The following is a 21,775-nucleotide window of genomic DNA, read 5'->3' on the forward strand; positions in this document are numbered from 1 at the left end:
CAGAATAATCCGATCTGGTGTACTCTCTCTCTCCGTCTTCTGTCTATCAACCACGGTTTGATAGGGAAATAAAGGTGCAGTGGCAATCCGCTTCCGTTTCCACAACTCGGACATCTGCGTGATCAACTCTCACCTGGCGGCGCACGTCGAAGAGTACGAGAGGCGCAATCAGGACTACAAGGACATTTGCAGCCGGCTTCAGTTTCGACAGGCTGATCTTACTCAGACCCCGTTAAACATCATGAAGCATGAGTATGGAGCTACTTTAGAACTACAACATAAGGCTTTGAACACTCTAGCTTTTCCAAATAGTGACTTCTGCTCTTCCGCCATGTTATTATTAATTGCCGGTAAATGCTGCGTCCACAGTAAATAAACGCTGCAGGAAATGGGGAAATATTAAGTAACCCTTCCTGAAAGCAAATTTATTGTTTTGTTATTTCACTGAAAATGCATCTTTCTACTCTTCTTTTTCAGTGTGGTTTTATGGCTCGGAGACCTCAATTACAGGATCAGTGAGCTCGATGTCAACAATGTAAAGGATCTTATCAGCAAGAAGGACTTTGAGATGCTGCACACTTACGATCAGGTAATTTCATCACTACTATGTTTACATTGTTATGGGGCTGTAAGCAGGGTTCCTCCACAAGTATGGAAAAAATAGTCATGTTTCCAAGACTGTCACCACTATTCATTTTTCTCATAAATAACATTATGAATAAACGAGTAAAGTAATTGATTGATTTGGTTTTTAAGCCATAATTCAATCAATCAATGTTTATTTATATAGCCCTAAATCACGAGTGTCCCAAAGGGCTGCACAAGCCACAACGACATCCTTGGTTCAAATCCCACATCAGGGCAAAGAAAAACTTAAACCTGGTTTAAGTTATGATTTTTTTTCATTATACATGCACCTGCCAAGATGGCCGTCACGTTTGCAAATCCCTGTCATATCTGGTCTTGACATCTATGGATAGCAGAGCTAAAATATTTATGCTCGAGCACACAGTTTCAAGATCAAGACAGTACAGTAAATTAAATCTTCATGTGTAACTTAAAACACAGAAGCTTTTATTTGGGTTTCATTTTCAGTCATTTGTATGATCTATATGACCCAGCTAATGTGATGTAAATCATATGGTGACATTATGACGTTAATTCACGCCTTTTATCTGGAATGGTTTAGACTACTGCAATGGCCTGCATGTCGGCATTAGCCAGGTCTGCAGCTGCTGCAGAACTCTGCTGCTCGTCTGCTCACAGACCCGCAGACGTCAGCACATCACCCCTTTATTAAAGTCCCTTCACTGGCTCCCTGTGCGTTTTCCAATCAATTTTAAACTCCTTCTATTTGTTTTTAAATGTCTAAACAACCTGGCGGCAACATATCTCTGCGACCTCCTTCAGCCTTACTGCCCCACCCGATCCCTAAGATCAGCCGATCTGCTGCTACTGAGGGTCCCTGACACAAGGCTGAAGCTTAGAAGTGACAGAGCTTTCGCGGCTGCTGCTCCCGAGCTCGGGAACGACCTACCTCTGAGTGTTAGACAAGCCTCCTCTCTTCCTCTTTTTGAATCTCTCTTAAAAACATACTTTTATTCCTTGGTTTTTAACACTGAGTGATATCCATCCTGCAATGGCGCCCCATTATATACCTGCTGTCAACCTGTTTTTATGTTTTGTTTATTTATTTTTTATCATGTTCTGTTTGTGTTGTGTTGTTTGCTCGGTTCTCGTATTATCTTTTAACCTGCCCATTGTACAGCACTTTGGCTACCACTGCGGTAAATTGAAATCTACATGTGTCGGTGGGGGCGTGGCTAGGTGCGTGGTCAATGAGACGTCATCATATAATTGTCATAATTGTTCATCAATAAATCAATGTTTATTTATATAGCCCTGAATCACAAGTGTCTCAAAGGGCTACACAAGCCACAATGACCTCTTCGGTTCAAATCCCACATTAGGGCAAGGAAAAACTCAACTCAATGGGATGACAATGAGAAACCTTGGAGAGGACCGCAGATGTTGGGAACCCCCCCCCCCCCACTACGGCGACCGGTGCAATGGACGTCGAGTGGCTCTAGCATAATATTGTGAGAGAAAAGTCCATAGTGGATCAAAACTATGAATGATCACATGTGGAGTTATGTACTTAACAAAAAATGGTGAAATAACTGAAAACCTGTTTTAAATTCTAGTCCCTTCAAAATAGCCACCCTTTGCTCTGATTACTGCTTTGCACACTCTTGGCATTCTCTCAATAAGCTTCAGGAGGTATTCACCTGAAATGGTTTTCTCTTCACATGTGTGCTTATTCATCCAATATATTACTTGTATTATTTCCCACGTGAAAAGGTGTGGCGTCTTCAATTTAACCATGGCGCAGCGTCACAATCAGATACATATACTGGAAACCCGGAGTATTCAGAATAATAAAAACACAATTATTTCCATAATTTATTCACATGATACATATCTTTTTACTCCAATGGTATGTTAGTTTTTTTACTTAGACATCTGGGTATTAGTCTAGTAAAAGTATGGAATTTGGACATTTCAAAATTCATTCCCCTGTGTAAGCAACCGACACATTTACTGACGACATATGTCCTGCAGCTCAAGAGGCAGATCGACCAAGAGGCAGTGTTCGTTGGCTTCGTGGAGGGAGATATCGACTTCCAGCCCACCTATAAATATGACACCGGCTCCGACACGTGGGATACAAGGTAATGTCATCTCAGAGGAAGGATTTTTACCAAGTTCTTCAGTCAAAATGTTGCTTCTTGCACCTTTTAGTGAAAAATGCCGCGTTCCTGCGTGGTGTGATCGTATTCTGTGGCGAGGAAAAGAGATCAAGCAGCAGCATTACCAGAGTCACATGACTCTCAAGACCAGTGACCACAAACCTGTCAGCTCCATGCTTGTCATTGGGGTAAGGAGTCTCTTTCACACAGAAGAAAGCAGGCAAAATAAATGCACTATGGCAAATATGGAGGCTTTTTACAAAGTGGGACTTGGCTGAAACTTTTTGCACTTTCACACCTGGGACATAACATCATTTAGATCCCCGCTTTTTGCAGATGTTAGGTTCCAAAATTTGCTGCGAATCCTGGAAAATCACTACTAAAAGACACACAAAAGTCCATAAAATGCTTATTTTTTATGCTCTAAACCAGTGGTCCCCAACCACCGGGCTGCAGTCCGGGCCGCAGTCTGGGCCACAGAACAATTTTTTATTAATTTTTTTTTTTTAATGAAATTTTTTTTATTTAAAAAAAAAAAAAAAGTTTTATTGAATCAACATAAAAACACAAGATACACTTACAATTAGTGCACCAACCCAAAAAAACTCCCTTTTTCATGACAAAGAAAAACAAAAAAAATGGGGAACAGCATCCAAGATGTGGTCCAAAGCCTCCAGGAAGGAAAGAAAAGATCTGGTGATTCCAGAAGTGGTCAAGATGGAAGAGGAGAGCTACATGATCAAGGCTGTGGGCCAACAGCAGCAAGGCAGATGGACCAATTGGGAGGCCGTTTTTCAACAGAGTTGTTACGTGGGCAGACATGTGGAAGATGCCCCAGGCCAGGCTAAGTTTCCTCATCAGGGCCACGTACGATACCCTCCTCAGTCCTTGTAACTTGCACGTGTGGTACGGGGCAGAGGTGACCTGCCAGCTCTGTGACTCCCAGAACCCAAGCTTGCATCACATTCTGTCTGGCTGCAAGGTGGCTTTGTCGCAGGGTATGGATGGCGGCACGACCGCGTCCTGCGGAAGCTGGCTGAAATTCTGGAGGCACGCAGAGTGGAAGCAAATGAGGCCAGTCCGGGAACAGCTCAGTGGTCGATTAAGTTAGTCAAGTAAGGTGGCCAGCCTCACAGCAGCAGCAAGAGCATCCAGTCCCTCCTGTCAGCTGGCGGCGAGTGGAACATGAGGGCTGATCTACATCGTCAGTTGAAGTTCCTTCATTGTCCTGTGGTCCACTTCTACCAAAACTGTCATCGTGGTAGAACTAACGGTATCATGGGAAGAGGGAATGGAGGCTGCCTTTGAAAGAAAGAGGGACAAGTATTCAAAGCTGGCAAGCGAGTGCGCACAAGCAGGATGGAGGCCCTTCACTTATCCAGTAGAAGTTGGCTGTAGAGGCTACACTGGAGCGTCCACCCAGCGGCTCCTAAAGTCCCTCGGGATCAAAGGCTCCAATCTAAAGAAGGCCTTCAAAGCCCTGGCAGAGGAGGCAGAACAAGGGAGCTTCTGGTTGTGGCTCAGAAGAAACAACAAGGCGCGTAGACAGGGGGAAGTAACATGTGTCTCAGGTTGCTGGAGTAGCAGCACCCTGAGACCCATGTTAAGGTATGCGGTCAGGCCCACGCTTGACTCAGGTAGATGGACGTCCCTGCCATGCATAGTCCCTTAGGACTCTTTCCATATACACAACAGCAATAACACCGGGGTTGGAATGTGAGTACAGTATGGATCCTTCAGCTGGCTGCAGGGAGACGTCCCTGTCGCTGCTCCACCACCCAGAGATGTTCCGGGATTAAAGGAGCGAAACATCCATGAAGGGTGGCTCCCGGCTGACGACCCTGCAGCCAGCACCACATGGCACTGTCGCAGGTGCGTCAGGCAGTAATGCCCTGCAAGTGTTGCCTTGTGCTTACATCTACGTATTCTTTCCATTTTGACAGGACAAAAATACATGTACTGCCTTTAATTGCATACCTTTTATGTCTTATTATTATCCAATATTGCAACAAATAATACTGTATATTATCATATTTTCCAAACATTTTCTCTTGTTAGGTTAAAAAAAAAAGAAAAATTAAATATGTACTTGACTTATGATTTCAGAGCAAATTATCCATCAAATTGTACATTGTACAGTAAAAGCATGTAACTGTAACTCTACCACAGTTTTTACTGTAAAATTCTGCCAACTTAAATACCTTTTTTACTGTACAATCTGTGGTTTAATGATGTATTACTTAGTGTAAATGTCAAAACAGTAGTGAAGTTTTTCTTCAATGGTAAAAAGTTAAGTTAAAGTAGCAGTGATTGTCACAGACACACACTAGGTGTGGTGAAATGTGTCTTCTGCATTTGACCCATCCACTTGTTCACCCCCTGGAAGGTGAGGGGAGCAGTGGGCAGCAGCAGTGGCCGTGCCGAGGAATCATTTTTGGTGATTAAACCCCCAATTCCAAGCCTTAATGCTGAGTGCCAATATATAGTCCCATTTTTATAGTCTTTGGTATGACTCGGCCGGGGTTTGAACTCACAACCTACCAAGCTCCGGGCGGACACTCTAACCACTAGTCCACTGAGAAGGTGGCCTAGTGCAGTGGTTCTCAAATGGGGGTACACGTACCCCTGGGGGTACTTGAAGGTATGCCAAGGGGTACTTGGGATTTTTTACAAATATTCTAAAAATAGCAACAAATCAAAAATCCTTTATAAATATATTTATTGAATAATACTTCAACAACATATGCATGTAAGTTCATAAAGTGTGAAAAGAAATGCAACAATGCAATATTCAGTTTTGTCAGCTGGATTTTTTGTGTACATGTTCCATAAATATTGATGTTAAAGATGTATTTTTCTGTGAAGAAATGTTTAGAAGTAAGTTGATGAATCCAGATGGATCTCTATTACAATCCCCAAAGAGGACACTTTAAGTTGATGATTACTTCTATGTGGAGAAATCTGCATTTATAATTGAATCACTTGTTTTTCAACAAGTTTTTAGTTATTTTATATCTTTTTTTCCAAATAGTTCAAGAAGGACCACTACAAATGAGCAATATTTTGCACTGTTATACAATTTAATAAATCAGAAACTGATGACATAGTGCTGTATTTTAATTCTTTATCTCTTTTTTCAACCAAAAATGCTTTGCTCTGATTGGGCGGTACTTGAATTAAAAAATGTTCACAGGGGGTACATCACTAAAAAAAGATTGAGAACCACTGGCCTAGTAGTTAGAAAAACTGGCAGCTCGGTTGCCAGAAATAAAAAAAATAAACAATGGTAGTTTTTCCATTTACAGTAATGTGTTATAAAACTCAACCGTAAATTGTACCGTAAAATTCTGGCAATTAAGCTGCCAGAATTTTACTGTCTTTTTTTTGTCCCAGTGCAGCCCCCAAGTCAAAAGGTTTGGACACCTCTGCACCAGATGGAGCCCATACCACAGTTTGACAATCATTGATATAGGGAATAAACAATAGAACGAAAAATGCCTGTTTGAAAATGTAACATGTACTGTAGTTTCATTGCATCCCCAGTATTATATAATACACATATTAATGTGACATGTACTGTAGTTTCATTGCATCCCCAGTGTTATATAATACACATATTAATGTAACATGTACTGTAGTTTCATTGCATCCACAGTATTATATAATACACATATTAATGTAACATGTACTGTAGTTTCATTGCATCCCCAGTATTATATAATACACATATTAATGTAACATATACTGTAGTTTCATTGCATCCACAGTATTATATAATACACATATTAATGTAACATGTACTGTAGTTTCATTGCATCCCCAGTATTATATAATACACATATTAATGTAACATGTACTGTAGTTTCATTGCATCCCCAGTATTATATAATACACATATTAATGTGACATGTACTGTAGTTTCATTGCATCCACAGTATTATATAATACACATATTAATGTGACATCTACTGTAGTTTCATTGCATCCCCAGTATTATATAATACACATATTAATGTAACATATACTGTAGTTTCATTGCATCCCCAGTATTATATAATACACATATTAATGTAACATGTACTGTAGTTTCATTGCATCCCCAGTATTATATAATACACATATTAATGTAACATATACTGTAGTTTCATTGCATCCCCAGTATTATATAATACACATATTAATGTAACATGTACTGTAGTTTCATTGCATCCCCAGTATTATATAATACACATATTAATGTGACATGTACTGTAGTTTCATTGCATCCCCAGTGTTATATAATACACATATTAATGTAACATGTACTGTAGTTTCATTGCATCCACAGTATTATATAATACACATATTAATGTAACATGTACTGTAGTTTCATTGCATCCCCAGTATTATATAATACACATATTAATGTAACATATACTGTAGTTTCATTGCATCCACAGTATTATATAATACACATATTAATGTAACATGTACTGTAGTTTCATTGCATCCCCAGTATTATATAATACACATATTAATGTAACATGTACTGTAGTTTCATTGCATCCCCAGTATTATATAATACACATATTAATGTGACATGTACTGTAGTTTCATTGCATCCACAGTATTATATAATACACATATTAATGTGACATCTACTGTAGTTTCATTGCATCCCCAGTATTATATAATACACATATTAATGTAACATATACTGTAGTTTCATTGCATCCCCAGTATTATATAATACACATATTAATGTAACATGTACTGTAGTTTCATTGCATCCCCAGTATTATATAATACACATATTAATGTAACATATACTGTAGTTTCATTGCATCCCCAGTATTATATAATACACATATTAATGTAACATGTACTGTAGTTTCATTGCATCCCCAGTATTATATAATACACATATTAATGTGACATGTACTGTAGTTTCATTGCATCCACAGTATTATATAATACACATATTAATGTAACATGTACTGTAGTTTCATTGCATCCACAGTATTATATAATACACATATTAATGTGACATGTACTGTAGTTTCATTGCATCCCCAGTATTATATAATACACATATTAATGTGACATATACTGTAGTTTCATTGCATCCACAGTATTATATAATACACATATTAATGTAACATGTACTGTAGTTTCATTGCATCCACAGTATTATATAATACACATATTAATGTAACATGTACTGTAGTTTCATTGCATCCCCAGTATTATATAATACACATATTAATGTGACATATACTGTAGTTTCATTGCATCCACAGTATTATATAATACACATATTAATGTAACATGTACTGTAGTTTCATTGCATCCCCAGTATTACATAATACACATATTAATGTGACATGTACTGTAGTTTCATTGCATCCACAGTATTATATAATACACATATTAATGTAACATGTACTGTAGTTTCATTGCATCCCCAGTATTATATAATACACATATTAATGTGACATGTACTGTAGTTTCATTGCATCCACAGTATTATATAATACACATATTAATGTAACATGTACTGTAGTTTCATTGCATCCCCAGTATTACATAATACACATATTAATGTGACATCTACTGTAGTTTCATTGCATCCCCAGTATTATATAATACACATATTAATGTAACATGTACTGTAGTTTCATTGCATCCACAGTATTATATAAACACATATTAATGTGACATGTACTGTAGTTTCATTGCATCCACAGTATTATATAATACACATATTAATGTAACATGTACTGTAGTTTCATTGCACCCACAGTATTATATAATACACATATTAATGTAACATGTACTGTAGTTTCATTGCATCCACAGTATTATATAATACACATATTAATGTGACATGTACTGTAGTTTCATTGCATCCACAGTATTATATAATACACATATTAATGTGACATGTACTGTAGTTTCATTGCACCCACAGTATTATATAATACACATATTAATGTAACATGTACTGTAGTTTCATTGCATCCACAGTATTATATAATACACATATTAATGTGACATGTACTGTAGTTTCATTGCACCCACAGTATTATATAATACACATATTAATGTAACATGTACTGTAGTTTCATTGCATCCACAGTATTATATAATACACATATTAATGTGACATGTACTGTAGTTTCATTGCATCCACAGTATTATATAATACACATATTAATGTGACATGTACTGTAGTTTCATTGCATCCACAGTATTATATAATACACATATTAATGTGACATGTACTGTAGTTTCATTGCATCCCCAGTATTATATAAACACATATTAATTGTCCTTTCCTTGGTGCACAGATCAAGAGAGTAAACGCAGAATCCTACAAGAAGACCTTCGAAGAGATTGTTCGCAATTTAGACAAGATGGAGAACGAGTGCATTCCGTCCGTAACCTTGTCCAAGCGAGAGGTGAAGTTGATTGATAAGTTAAATGAATAAGTGGGGGGGGGGAAGTACTTTTTCGCTGTCCGTGACGACGGCTGCTGTCCTCTTCTCAGTTCCACTTTGAGAACGTGAAGTACATGGAGCACCAGGCCAAGACGCTGAGCATCTTCAACGACGGCCAGGTCCCATGTCAGTTTGAGTTCATCCAGAAGCCCAACGAGGCCACGTACTGCAAGCCCTGGCTCACGGCCAACCCCCACAAGGGCTTCATCGCTCAGGGTGAGCCGCGTTTGACGGGACAGAACTCACGCCTGTACAAATTGGACAATGGAGGAACTTTTTTTTTTTTTTCCGGTGGCCCTCCCTTGCGAGTACAAATGAGCACTGTCTGCTGGCTGCGTCTACCAACTCTGGCAGTGACTAACTTTTCTTTTCACTCCAGGCTCTTCCGCGGACATCGACTTTGAGGTTTTTGTGAACCGCTCAACGGCGCCTGAGCTCAACTTGGGCAAACAGGAGATGGAAGACATCCTGGTTCTGCACCTGGAACGCGGTAAGGATTACTTCATCTCCGTGACGGGAAGCTACCTGCCCAGCTGCTACGGCACGCCCATCCACGTCTTGTGTCGGCTGAGGGAGCCCATCCAAGACATGTCCCAGGAGGCCCTGCATGAGCTGGTGAGTGACTTTCCCCCCCATAGTTGTAGATAAGCACACTTGAGTTCTTTTTGCTGAACGACTTCTCAACAATAGGTGGTGACAGCTGGGAATGAGAACTCTGAGAGCATTGAAAAGCCTCTGGATATTCCTAAAGAACTGTGGATGATGGTGGATCATTTGTTCCGCAATGCAATCAAACAGGTAGCAACAGCAAATTGACAGTGCACTTTTTAACCCGCTGTGCTTTACGTACGGAGGATTTCTGGTTTTACTTACTGACCTCCAAGCAATTTTATTTGGTTCATGGTGTACTGATAAGTGTGACCAGTGGATGGTAATCACTAGGGTTGTACGGTATACCGGTACTAGTATAGTATCGCGGTACTAATGAATAAAAACGGTAATATACTCTGTTTGAAAAGTACCAGTTCACCATATTTTTTTTACAGGCATGACAGCGCGTCGTCACGTCTTGTAATCGCTGGTTTTACGAGCAGATGAGCATGTTTGGCAGCGCACAATCACGGACTACTTACAAACAGACACAGTTTGTAGACAGAAAAGGAGGAATGGACGCATTTTGGCTTAAAAACTAACGATAAAGTTGAAGTTATAACTAGGGCTGGGCGATATGGCCTTTTTTTTTAATATCTCGATATTTTGAGGCCATATCGCGATACACGATATACATCTCGAAATTTTGACTTGGACTTGAATTAACACTTAATACATATACAAAACCTGTTTCCATATGAGTTGGGAAATTGTGTTAGATGTAAATATAAACGGAATACAATGATTTGCAAATCCTTTTCAACCCATATTCAGTTGAATATGCTACAAAGACAACATATTTGATGTTCAAACTCATAAACTTAATTTTTTTTTTGCAAATAATTAACTTAGAATTTCATGGCTGCAACACGTGCCAAAGTAGTTGGGAAAGGGCATGTTCACCACTGTGTTACATCACCTTTTCTTTTAACAACACTCAATAAACGTTTGGGAACTGAGGAAACTAATTGTTGAAGCTTTGAAAGTGGAATTCTTTCCCATTCTTGTTTTATGTAGAGCTTCAGTCCTTCAACAGTCCGGGGTCTCCGCTGTCTTATTTTATGCTTCATAATACGCCACACATTTTCCATGGGAGACAGGTCTGGACTGCAGGCGGACCAGTAAAGTACCCGCACTATATTACTATGAAGCCAGGCTGGTTTAACACGTGCTGAATGTGGCTTGGCATTGTCTTGCTGAAATAAGCAGGGGCGTCCATGAAAACGATGGCGCTTAGATGGCAGCATATGTTGTTCCAAAACCTGTATGTACCTTTCAGCATTAATGGTGCCTTCACAGATGTGTAAGTTACCCATGCCTTGGGCACTAATGCACCCCCATACCATCACACATGCTGGCTTTTCAACTTTGCGTCGATAACAGTCAGGATGGTTCGCTTCCCCTTTGGTCCGGATGACACCATGTCGAATATTTCTGAAAACAATTTGAAATGTGGACTCGTCAGACCACAGAACACTTTTCCACTTTGCATCAGTCCATCTTAGATGATCTCTGGCCCAGAGAAGCTGGGGGAATTTCTGGATGTTGTTGATAAATGGCTTTCGCTTTGCATAGTAGAGCTTTAACTTGCACTTACAGATGTAGCGACCAACTGTATTTAGTGACAATGGTTTTCTGAAGTTTTCCTGAGCCCATGTGGTGATATCCTTTAGAGATTGATGTCCGTTTTTGATACAGTGCCGTCTGAGGGATGGAAGGTCACGGTCATTCAATGTTGGTTTCCGGCCATGCCGCTTACGTGGAGTGATTTTTTCAGATTCTCTGAACCTTTTGATGATATTATGGAGCGTAGATGTTGAAATCCCTAAATTTCCTGCAATGTCACTTTGAGAAAGGTTGTTCTTAAACTGTTTGACTATTTGCTCACGCAGTTGTGGACAAAGGGGTGTACCTCGCCCCATCCTTTCTTGTGAAAGACTGAGCATTTTTTGGGAAGCTGTTTTTATAGCCAATCATGGCACCCACCTGTTCCCAATTAGCCTGCACACCTGTGGGATGTTCCAAATAAGTGTTTAATGAGCATTCCTCAACTTTATCAGTACTTATTTCCACCTTTCCCAACTTCTTTGTCACATGTTGCTGGCATCAAATTCTAAAGTTATGATTATTTGCACAAAAAAAAATAAGTTTATGAGTTTGAACATCAAATATGTTGTCTTTGTAGCATATTCAACTGAATATGGCTTGAAAATAATTTGCAAATCATTGTATTCTGTTTATATTTACATCTAACACAATTTCCCAACTCATATGGAAACGGGGTTTGTAATGACAGCAGTATGATGATTCTATGTGTCTACATTAAAACATTCTTCTTCATACTGCATTGATATTTGCTCGTTTTAAACTTTCATGCAGAGAAGGAAATCACAACTAAGTCAATTGACCAAAAGTGTATTTATTAAACGTTTATTAAGCAGTGGAACAAACATTCATGTCATTTCCAAAACAGAAAGTGCAAGATTGTCAGAGACATTTTAAGTGTCAAATAAAAATGAGCTGCATAATAGGAAATAAGATAGTATTCGTCCTTCGCTATGCGGTAGGTTAGTACGGATGTTAATTAATTCTGTTGTTGACTATTTTTTTCATACGGTCTTGGATCTGGAAATGTTAGCCTCGGCATTTTGATGGTGTGGGCGTGTGGCACCGAACGGAGATGTTGACATGCGGAGTAAGCACTCCTCATTCTCTAGCAGGTGACTTTTCCAATGATGCTACATATTAGCAGTAATGCTACTTATAGTAGCAACGCTTTTGCCCCACACTTGATAAATTACGGTTGTCTGTTGGACATATTCCCACTTGAAGCCAAACCACCGACAGACGATGGACCCCCTGCTGTTTTTCTTGGGAATTAATTCTTCCTTCATTCGCACCTTCTTTCTCTCGTATTACCACTCGCACGGCTCTGCTAGCATCACAGCTAACATTACCCATGCTCCGCGAGGGCGTCTTCGTATGTGACATGTGACGTGACAGTATGTGATGTATGTAAGAAGTTGCGCCTGCTTGTCTGTGAGAAAGAGAGACAGGAAAGAGCGAGAAGAGCCTGTAGTGTAATGCCCGCAGTTAAAAGCAACTGTGTGAGAACGTATACTCCAATATCACGATATAGTCATTTTCTATATCGCACAGAGACAAACCCACGATATATCGTGTATATCGATATATCGCCCAGCCCTAGTTACAACACTGAAACGCCCTCAGGAAGATGTGCTTTAAAACAGCTAAAAAAGCTAGTTAGCGGCTAATGTCCATCCGCAATCTGCAGTGTTTTAGCTACTTCTAAATCACCTAATCCTCGCGTCCATGGCGACAAATAAAGTGATTTTTTTGCAAGTATCATCCCTGCAGGACATGAATTGATTAATGTGGACAAGTTGAAAAACTTTTTTGGGTGTTACCATTTAGTGGTCAATTGTAGGGAATATGTACTGTACTGTGCAATCTACTAATAAAAGTTTCAATCAATCAAAGGAATAGCTAAACATGCTTCACCACACACCGTAGGAGGATACAGTAGCTCACCGGCGTCACAATGTAAACAAATGCCATCTGCTTCGGCTGCTGCCCCCGCGACGGGACCTCGGATAAGCAGAAGAAAATGGATGGATGGATGGGGTGGATCTCACTGTAATCATACCAAGTACAATAGCGTATTTAGTGCAAACTACTATAATTACATTGAGATTTTTTATCATCACAAAATCATTTTTCTTGTTTTCTTTTTTTTATTAATTTTTATTATTATTGTTTTTTAATTATTTATTTATTGGGACCGTTTACAATAATCAACACTTGACTTAATAGCTTCATTGCTAATTTTCAGCTGTAGTCCCATTACATTGATAAAGTCAGGAAATAGGTCCCTGGACACATGAGAACTTAAATTATGACCAATGTATGTTCCTGTAACTACTTGGTATCGGATCGATACCTACATGTGTGGTATCATCCAAAACTAATGTCAAGTACACAAACAACAGAAGAACACATGTTTTTTACATTTTAACAGAAGTGTAGATGGAACATGTTTAAACAGAAAATAAGCAGATAATTACAGTAAATGAACAAGTAGATTAATAATCCCTTTTTACAGCTTGTTTTTTATAATTTTGACAAAATAATAGAAATGACACAATATGTTACTGCATATGTCAGCAGACTAATTAGGAGTCTTTGTTTGCTTATTAACTACTAAATGACAAGTTGTCTAGTATGTTCAACATTTCATTTAAGGACAACATTGTTATTTGATTGCAATAAGAAACATGTTTAATGTACCCAAAGATTTCTTGTTTAAATAAAGCCAATCATGCAATTTTTTTGTGGTCACCTTTATTTAGAAAAGTATCAAAAATCAGAATCAGAAGAGCTTTTATTGCCTTTGTTTGAGAACGGGTTCACAGACTAGGAATTTTACTTGGCGCAATGGTGCAACATAATACAAATGAGCTGTAACTGAGCTATCAGATCTTGTTATTGTTCATGTGCCTGATGGCCGAGGGTTAAAAAACTGTTGAGGTGTGGGTCGGGTCGGACCGTAGTCTCCTGCCTGAGGAGAGAGGGGAGAGTCTTTTGATCGAAATACATTTGGTACCGGTACAGAAATATTGGTATGGAGACAACCCTAGTAGTCACACATAAAGAGATATGTGAGGACTGCAGGTTGACGCTAGTTCAATATATGTGGATTTTGCTTGCTTCATGTAGTTAATAGATGTTTTGTTACATCATCTTATGTTCCACTTCCACAGGAAGACATATTTCAGCAACCTGGACTGCGGAGTGAATTTGCAGAAATAAGAGACTGCCTCGACAGCGGCATGGCAGATTCTCTCTGTATCCTTTTAGAACAAGTCATAGTTTACTGCAGTGTGGGACAAACAAGCTCATAGCTAAAGCATGAAAGTAGCCTGGCTTTCCCCCCCAAAAAAGTTAGGGATGGTCTTGACTTTGTAATGACCTGCAGCTGGCAGCAACCACTCGGTAGCGGAGGCCCTGCTTCTCTTCCTGGATGCCCTCCCCGAGCCGGTGGTCCCCTATGCCTTCTACCAGCAGTGCCTGGAGTCTTGCTCCAATGCCAGCCAGTGTGAGAAGGTACACACCACCCTGTACTCTTTGACTATGTCACGTTGAAATCACAATCAGTCTTTCAATCTTCTTTTGTAGATTATTTCCACGCTACCTCAGTGCCATCGAAATGTTTTTAACTACTTAGCTGCCTTCCTGCGGGAGCTCTTGAGGAATTCTGCCAGCAATCGGTTAGACGTTACCATCGTAGGTAAGACTATTTAGAGGAAAAAAAAGATTGTTACAACTCTCACACTCCTAGCAGTTCTTTCAGAAAGTATTCACACCGCTTCACTTTTTCCACATTTTATTTTACAGCCTTATCCCAAAATCAAATACATTCATTTTTGACCTCAAAATTCTAGACAATATATTCCAAAATGAAAATGTGATGACTTCATTTTTTTTATGTTTGCAAATACAGTAAAAAAATTAAGAAATGTTAAATAATAAATAAATGATAAATGGGTTGTACTTGGATAACACTTTTCTACCTTTAAGGTACTCAAAGCGCTTTGACACTACTTCCACATTCACACTTTCGGACACAATCACATGTAGAAAAGTATTCACAGCATTTGCTCAATACTTTGGTGGAAGGTCTCGCACCTCCGGGATCCTCAGACCACCATTGTGAGATATGACCGGCGTGGCAGTTTTGAGATTCATTTTTTTAATAAACCTCAGCTTGCTCTGGTTGCTTTTCAGCAGCTCTCGCCTCTCGTGACGGTCTCTTTCTTCGAGTCGCTTTTCAGCCTTCCTCGTCTCCGTCTCGCTCTTCCTCGCGCGTGCTCGTCATCCACCAAGGACTCTCTCCCCTCAACTCCAACTTCTCCCGCCCTGTCCTTCTCGGCTGCTGCCCTTTTACACAGTGACAGGTGATTAGCAAAACGCGCCCAGGTGGGCGCACCCCGCCTCTCTGCAGGTCGGCAGGCCACGCCTCCTCACAACTTTGTTCATGCACCGTTGCCAGCAATTACAGCCTCAAGTCTTTTTGAATACAATGACACAAGCTTGGCACACCTATCTTTGGGCAGTTTCGCCCATTCCTCTTTACAGCACCTTTTTAATCTCCATCAGGTTGATAGGAAGCGTTGTTTTTTTTATCCAGAATGTCTCTGGACGTTGCTTCATTCGTCTTTCCCTCTATCCCAATTAGTGTTCTAGTTGCTGCCGCTGAAAAACACCCCCAAAGCATTAGTTTTATTTAGCCTTTATTTAACCAAGTAAAGTCCCATTGAGATCAAAGGGAGACCTGGCCAAGAGGGCAGCAGCAAGGTTACATTAGAAACAGTAAACAACACATAAAGCAGCAAATTTACTACATTAAAATGTGCTCATATGACAAGTGCATACAGACAAGGTAGACTGCAATCTTTTCACAGAAGCTTTAAACTAAAATTGAATGTAACAAGGGTTTGAAGTTGCTGCCACCACCAAGCTTCACTGTAGGGATGGTATTGGCCTGGTGGTTTCTTCCAAACATGACGCCTGGCTTTCACACCAGAGAGTTCAATCTTTGTCTCATCAGATCAGAGAAGCATGTTTGTCATGGTCTGAGAGTCTTTCAGGTGCATCTTGGCAAAAGTTTTCCGAATAAATGGCTTCTGTCTGGTCACTCTACCATTCAGAATCAGAAATACTTTAATAATCCCAGAGGGGAAATTAAGATTTTCAGCACAATCTCATTCAAGATCAGACAAACTTTACAGGGAGACAGAACGGGATCGCAGATGAGTCTGCCAACTTCCGGCGCCCTTTACAAGAAAGGTGAGAAACAGGGGAGGGGATGGTGGGGTGAGAAAAAAAATGTAGTCTAGGGCTGGGCCCCTGGAGAGGAGGTCCAGACTGAGGCCAAGGGGAACAAAACTCAAAGCCATAGCACACATAGACATGTGTGTAAGAAGGAGACATCAAGCAAGACAAAGGACATTAAAAAGAGCAGAGCAGATGGAATTAGGCACTTCTACACACAGCCACAAAAGTTCCACGCCGTCGATTGCTGGGGTGGAGGGAGCACGGCCATAGACAGGAGCAGACCCAACAAAGCAAGGGGCCCAGGTTTAGACAGATTTATTTTTTTCTCACACCCCCATTGTTTACCTGTATCTCACCTTTTTTGGAAGGGGCGCCAGAAGTTGGCAGAGCCGTCAGCGATCCTGTTCTGTCTCCCTGTAATGTTTGATCCCTGTAATGTTTGTCTAATCTTCAATGGTATTGTGCTGAAAATGTGTATTTCCCTTCGGGAATTAATAAAGTATTTCTGATTAGTGATTCTGAGAGCCGACTCCACCCTCGGCCGCCCACCAACTCTCGGCCAGTGTCCAGTCTGCATGGATGAGCGAGGATGTGTGTGAGGAGACTGAGGTGTCCGATATCTGTTCATTCAGCCAAGACACTGTGAAGCGTGTCCCGTCTCTTCATCAGGTCTCTCCAAACGGACTCTGGTGTGGCAGAGACCCAGCATCTGGTCTCCATGGCCAAAGGGCTCCCAGGAGGCAGATCCAGAAGTTCACAATAAAAGCACCGCTTTTTTGTGAAGGCACACCATCCTGGTATTGGAGTATAAATATTTGGGGTTTTGCCACCAGCCGCTAGACTTGACCAACCTAAGACTAGATCTGACGGATCTAAGTGGATGAGCATAAACTGATGAAGCCTACTTGGATGAGAGGCTTTAATAATTAGCATCTGATTTGCCTTAATGGAGTTCTTAAAGGAACCCACGCATTCACGGGGAGAACATGCAAACTCCACACAGAAAGATCCCGAGCCTGGATTTGAACCCAGGACTGCAGGACCTCCGGGTACTCCGGCTTCCTCCCACTTCCAAAGACATGCACCTGGGGATAGGTTGATTGGCAACACTAAATTGGCCCTAGTGTGTGAATGTGAGTGTGAATGTTGTCTGTCTATCTGTGTTGGCCCTGCGATGAGGTGGCGACTTGTCCAGGGTGTAAACCGCCTTCCGCCCGATTGTAGCTGAGATAGGCGCCAGCGCCCCCCGCGACCCCAAAAGGGAATAAGCGGTAGAAAATGGATGGATGGAGTCTGATAGTTTATATATCAATCATGAAATATTAACATGGCAACACATGCCAATATGGCCGCTTTAGTTTACTAAATTGCAATTTTAAACTTCCTGCAAAGTATCCTGTTAAACGTCGCAAAATGATGAGGCGTGCGTGTGACGTCTCCGGTAGTAGCGGACGTGTTCTTCCAGCCCGTTCCAAGCTATAAGTAGTCTGTTCAATTGCATAATTTCACAGTATTCTGGACATCTTTGTTGCTGAATCTTTTGCAATTTGTTCAAATAATAATGGAGAAGTCAAAGAAGAAAGATGTAGGTGGGAAGCGGTGTATTGCGGCCGCCTTTAGCAACACAAACACAGCCGGTGTTTCCTTGGCTATAGAACAGAGCGGTCAAGCGAACATGGTCCCCCACCACATGTCAACCGGCAGGTTTTGGTGAGAAAATTGTGGTAATAAATCGGCTCTTACTGTAGACATGAGCGGAGCTTGCGTCCTCCTGCAGCTGTGGACTATTCCCTCCTCCCACCGGAGATACTGGTGGTCACCACACCCGTGGCCACACCCTTCCGATTTTCAGGTACCATATAATCTCACTAAAACACTAGTAACACAATAAGCAGATAAGGGATTTTCAAAAATTATCCTAGTAAATGTGTCTAATAACATCTCACTGCACTCGCCTTTTTTTTTTTTTTTAACTTTTTTTTTCCTTCTAGTCCTTCACTCACTATCCTCATCCAAGAAGCTTTCATCCTCGCTCAAATTAATGGGGAAATTGACGCTTTCTCAGTCCGAATCACTCTCGCTGCTGGTGGCCATGATTATAAACAATGTTTAGGTGTGAGGAGCTCCACAACATGTGACGTCACGCGCACATCGTCTGCTACTTCCGGTACAGGCAAGGCTTTTTTATGAGCGACCAAAAGTTGTGAACTTTGTCGATGTTCTCTACTAAATCCTTTCAGCCAAAATATGGCAATATGTGGAAATGATGAAGTATGACACATAGAATGGAGCTGCTATCCCCGTTTAAATAAGAAGATCTCATTTCAGTAGGCTTTTAACCTGCAAACAATTGATGAACTCCTGCCACTTTTGTTTTTGCGTAGGCACCATCTTTGCCTCGCTGCTCCTGAGGTCGCCCACCAAGCAAGACCTGGCGGAGAAGAGGAGGGCGCGAGAGTTCTTCCAGCACTTCCTAGTGCAGGGATCTTCTCCCTAGATCGGAGGACCACTGATGTTAAAACACTAAAAGCTATTGTCCTATATTTGAAATAAAGTGTTTGTAATAATTTTGCATATGTCTTCACAAACATTATGATAGTGCGGTTAGTATAAGTGACTTATCTGTGGATGTAGTTTGTTGTATTACTGTCAAGCATCGAGAGACCACTTTTTAATGTATATTTTATTTATAAAACAATTCGTATTTTAATGCCTGTGATCCTAGCAGTCAGTTTTTTCTATATAAAGTTGTTGGAAAACGACTGTGTTGTGATGTATTTTGTTACATGAATTAAAAAAAACACACAAAAAAACAGTTTGGAATAGAAAGTGCAAGAGTGTTCTAAGTGTTCTATTTCCCATAATCCATTGCGCGTGGCGTCATTTGGCATCCTCGGGAGGGGACATGGTCGGAAGAAAGTGCTCAACATCAAAGCAGGGAATAAACCCCAAGAAGCAGCAACACAGGTAAATAGTATTTTATACTTCGTGTGAGCCGCGGGCCTTGTGAGCTTGTCAAATGTCCGCCTTGCGTCCGCGGGAACATATTAGTGCTCGGAGGTCAGCTGTCGACATGAAAACGTTAGGGGACTCGCCGAAGAGCTAAGCTAGGTTAGCTGCTAAGCTAAGTTAGATGCTAAACTAAGTTAGCTGCAAGGCTAAATTAGCCGCTAGCTGCTGCTAAAGTAAGTTAGCTGCTAAGCTAAGTTAGCCACTAGCCTAGCGACGCTGCACAGCCTTCGTAGTGACGCTAGCTAATGCTAACTGCTAATTGTCATGTTGAGGGAGTAAATAGTCATACATGTTGGACAAACAAAAATAAAAATGGGTCGTGAAAGTCACAAAGTTGTGCGCCGGAACATCGGCGAACACATTAGAATGTATTATTTCTAAACAACAAATCGAATTGTTTTCGTAGCTTTTCGTTAGCATAACATGAACAAATGCTAAGAACGAAATCGTGACAAAGATTATACTAAATGTAAATGCCACAGACTGAATTTCCTAGAAAAATACGTATTTAGCAGGTCAACGTGTGTGTGTGTTAGCAGGTCAACGTGTGTGTGTGTTTGTGTACGTGTTTGTGTGCGTGCGCGTGTGTGGTGAGTCTCGTCTTTCAAGCAAAAACGGTTATTTTAAAAAAGAAGTCACTGTGACGTCACAAAGTACACATAATGCGCTTTGAAATGTATATCAAAATGTACTTGACATCTCCACGTTGAGCGCTTGGCGGCTGTCATTGATGATGGAAAGTTCTAGAAGTCCTCCCTCCTGTTTACATCAGTACTGCAGTGTGCACCCGTGCTTGTATATGTCATTTACCAAATGGTAAATGCTTGTTCTTGTATAACGCCTTTTTACCTTTTTTAAAAGGCCCACTAATATGAGATGTTTTTATTTAAACGGGGATAGCTGCTCCATTTTATGTGTCATACTTGATCATTTCGCAATATTGCCATATTTTTGCTGAAAGGATTTAGTAGAGAACATCGGCGATAAAGTTCTCTACTTTTGGTCACTCATAATAAAGCCTTGCCTGTACCGGAAGTAGCAGACGATGTGCGCGTGATGTCACATGTTGTGGAGCTCCTCACATCCTCACATTGTTTACAATCATGGCCATCGGCAGCAAGAGCGATTCAAACCGAGAAAGCAACGATTTGAGCGACGATGAAAGATTTGTGGATGAGGATAGTGAGAGTGAAGGAGTAGAAAAAAAAAAAAAAAAGTCGAGGGCAGTGGGAGCGATTCAGTTATTAGACACATTATTCGGATAATTCTGGAAAATCCGTTATTTGCTTATTGTGTTACTAGTGTTTTAGTGAGATTATATGGTACCTGAAAGTCAGAGGGGTGTGGCCACGGGTGTGGTGACCGCCAGTGTCTCCAGTGGGAGGAGGTAAGAGAGTCCGCAGCTGCAGGAGGACCTAGGTGTCGCTCATGTCTCCGATAAGAGCCGACTTACTACCACAATTTTCTCACCAAAACTTGCCGGTTGACATGTGGTCGGGAACCATGTTCGGTTGACCACTCTGTTCCATAGTAAAGCTTCACCTTCGGGAATGTAACCAAGGAAACACCGGCTGTGTTTGTGTTGCTAAAGGCGGCCGCAATACACCGCTTCCCACCTACATCTTTCTTCTTTGACTTCTCCATTATTAATTGAACAGATTGCAAAGGATTCAGCAACACAGATGTCCAGAATACTGTGTAACTATGCAATTAAAGCAGACAACTTAAAGCTGGGATCGGGCTGGAAAAAAATGTCCGCTACAATCTGAGACGTCACGCGCAAGCGTCATCATACCGACATTTTCAACAGGATACTTCGCGCAAAATTTAAAATTGCAATTTAGTAAACTAAAAAGGCCGTTTTGGCATGTGTTGCAATGTTAATATTTCATCATTGATATATAAACTATCAGACTGCGTGGTCGCTAGTAATGGCTTTCAGTAGGACTTTAAGGAACCCAAAGCGCTTTGACACTATTTCCACATTCACCAATTCACACACACTGATGGAGGGAGCTGCCATGCAAG

The 21,775-nt window shown here is 40.7% G+C and overlaps 2 protein-coding genes across 3 annotated transcripts in view; both read left to right on the forward strand.

Annotated features, from left to right (window-relative positions):
- Window positions 1-19,497, forward strand: part of inpp5b (inositol polyphosphate-5-phosphatase B) — a 57,007-nt gene extending 37,510 nt beyond the window's left edge. The window contains exons 12-23 of the mRNA XM_061914987.1: window positions 65-252; window positions 478-589; window positions 2,623-2,732; window positions 2,803-2,938; window positions 9,080-9,190; window positions 9,280-9,445; window positions 9,609-9,844; window positions 9,920-10,027; window positions 14,662-14,746; window positions 14,877-15,004; window positions 15,077-15,188; window positions 19,120-19,497. Coding sequence (XP_061770971.1) covers window positions 65-252; window positions 478-589; window positions 2,623-2,732; window positions 2,803-2,938; window positions 9,080-9,190; window positions 9,280-9,445; window positions 9,609-9,844; window positions 9,920-10,027; window positions 14,662-14,746; window positions 14,877-15,004; window positions 15,077-15,188; window positions 19,120-19,232 — 1,605 coding nt within the window. The 3' untranslated portion in view covers window positions 19,233-19,497. The remainder of the gene's footprint in view (window positions 1-64; window positions 253-477; window positions 590-2,622; window positions 2,733-2,802; window positions 2,939-9,079; window positions 9,191-9,279; window positions 9,446-9,608; window positions 9,845-9,919; window positions 10,028-14,661; window positions 14,747-14,876; window positions 15,005-15,076; window positions 15,189-19,119) is intronic.
- A 71-nt stretch (window positions 19,498-19,568) lies between these two features.
- mtf1 (metal-regulatory transcription factor 1) overlaps window positions 19,569-21,775 on the forward strand; it is a 28,091-nt gene continuing 25,884 nt past the window's right edge. For both annotated transcript variants that reach the window (XM_061914988.1, XM_061914990.1), the window contains exon 1: window positions 19,569-19,702. The gene's annotated coding sequence lies outside the window, so the exon portion shown is untranslated. The remainder of the gene's footprint in view (window positions 19,703-21,775) is intronic.

Source organism: Nerophis ophidion, linkage group LG11, assembly GCF_033978795.1.
Source record: "Nerophis ophidion isolate RoL-2023_Sa linkage group LG11, RoL_Noph_v1.0, whole genome shotgun sequence".
In the NCBI taxonomy this organism is placed as follows: domain Eukaryota; kingdom Metazoa; phylum Chordata; class Actinopteri; order Syngnathiformes; family Syngnathidae; genus Nerophis; species Nerophis ophidion.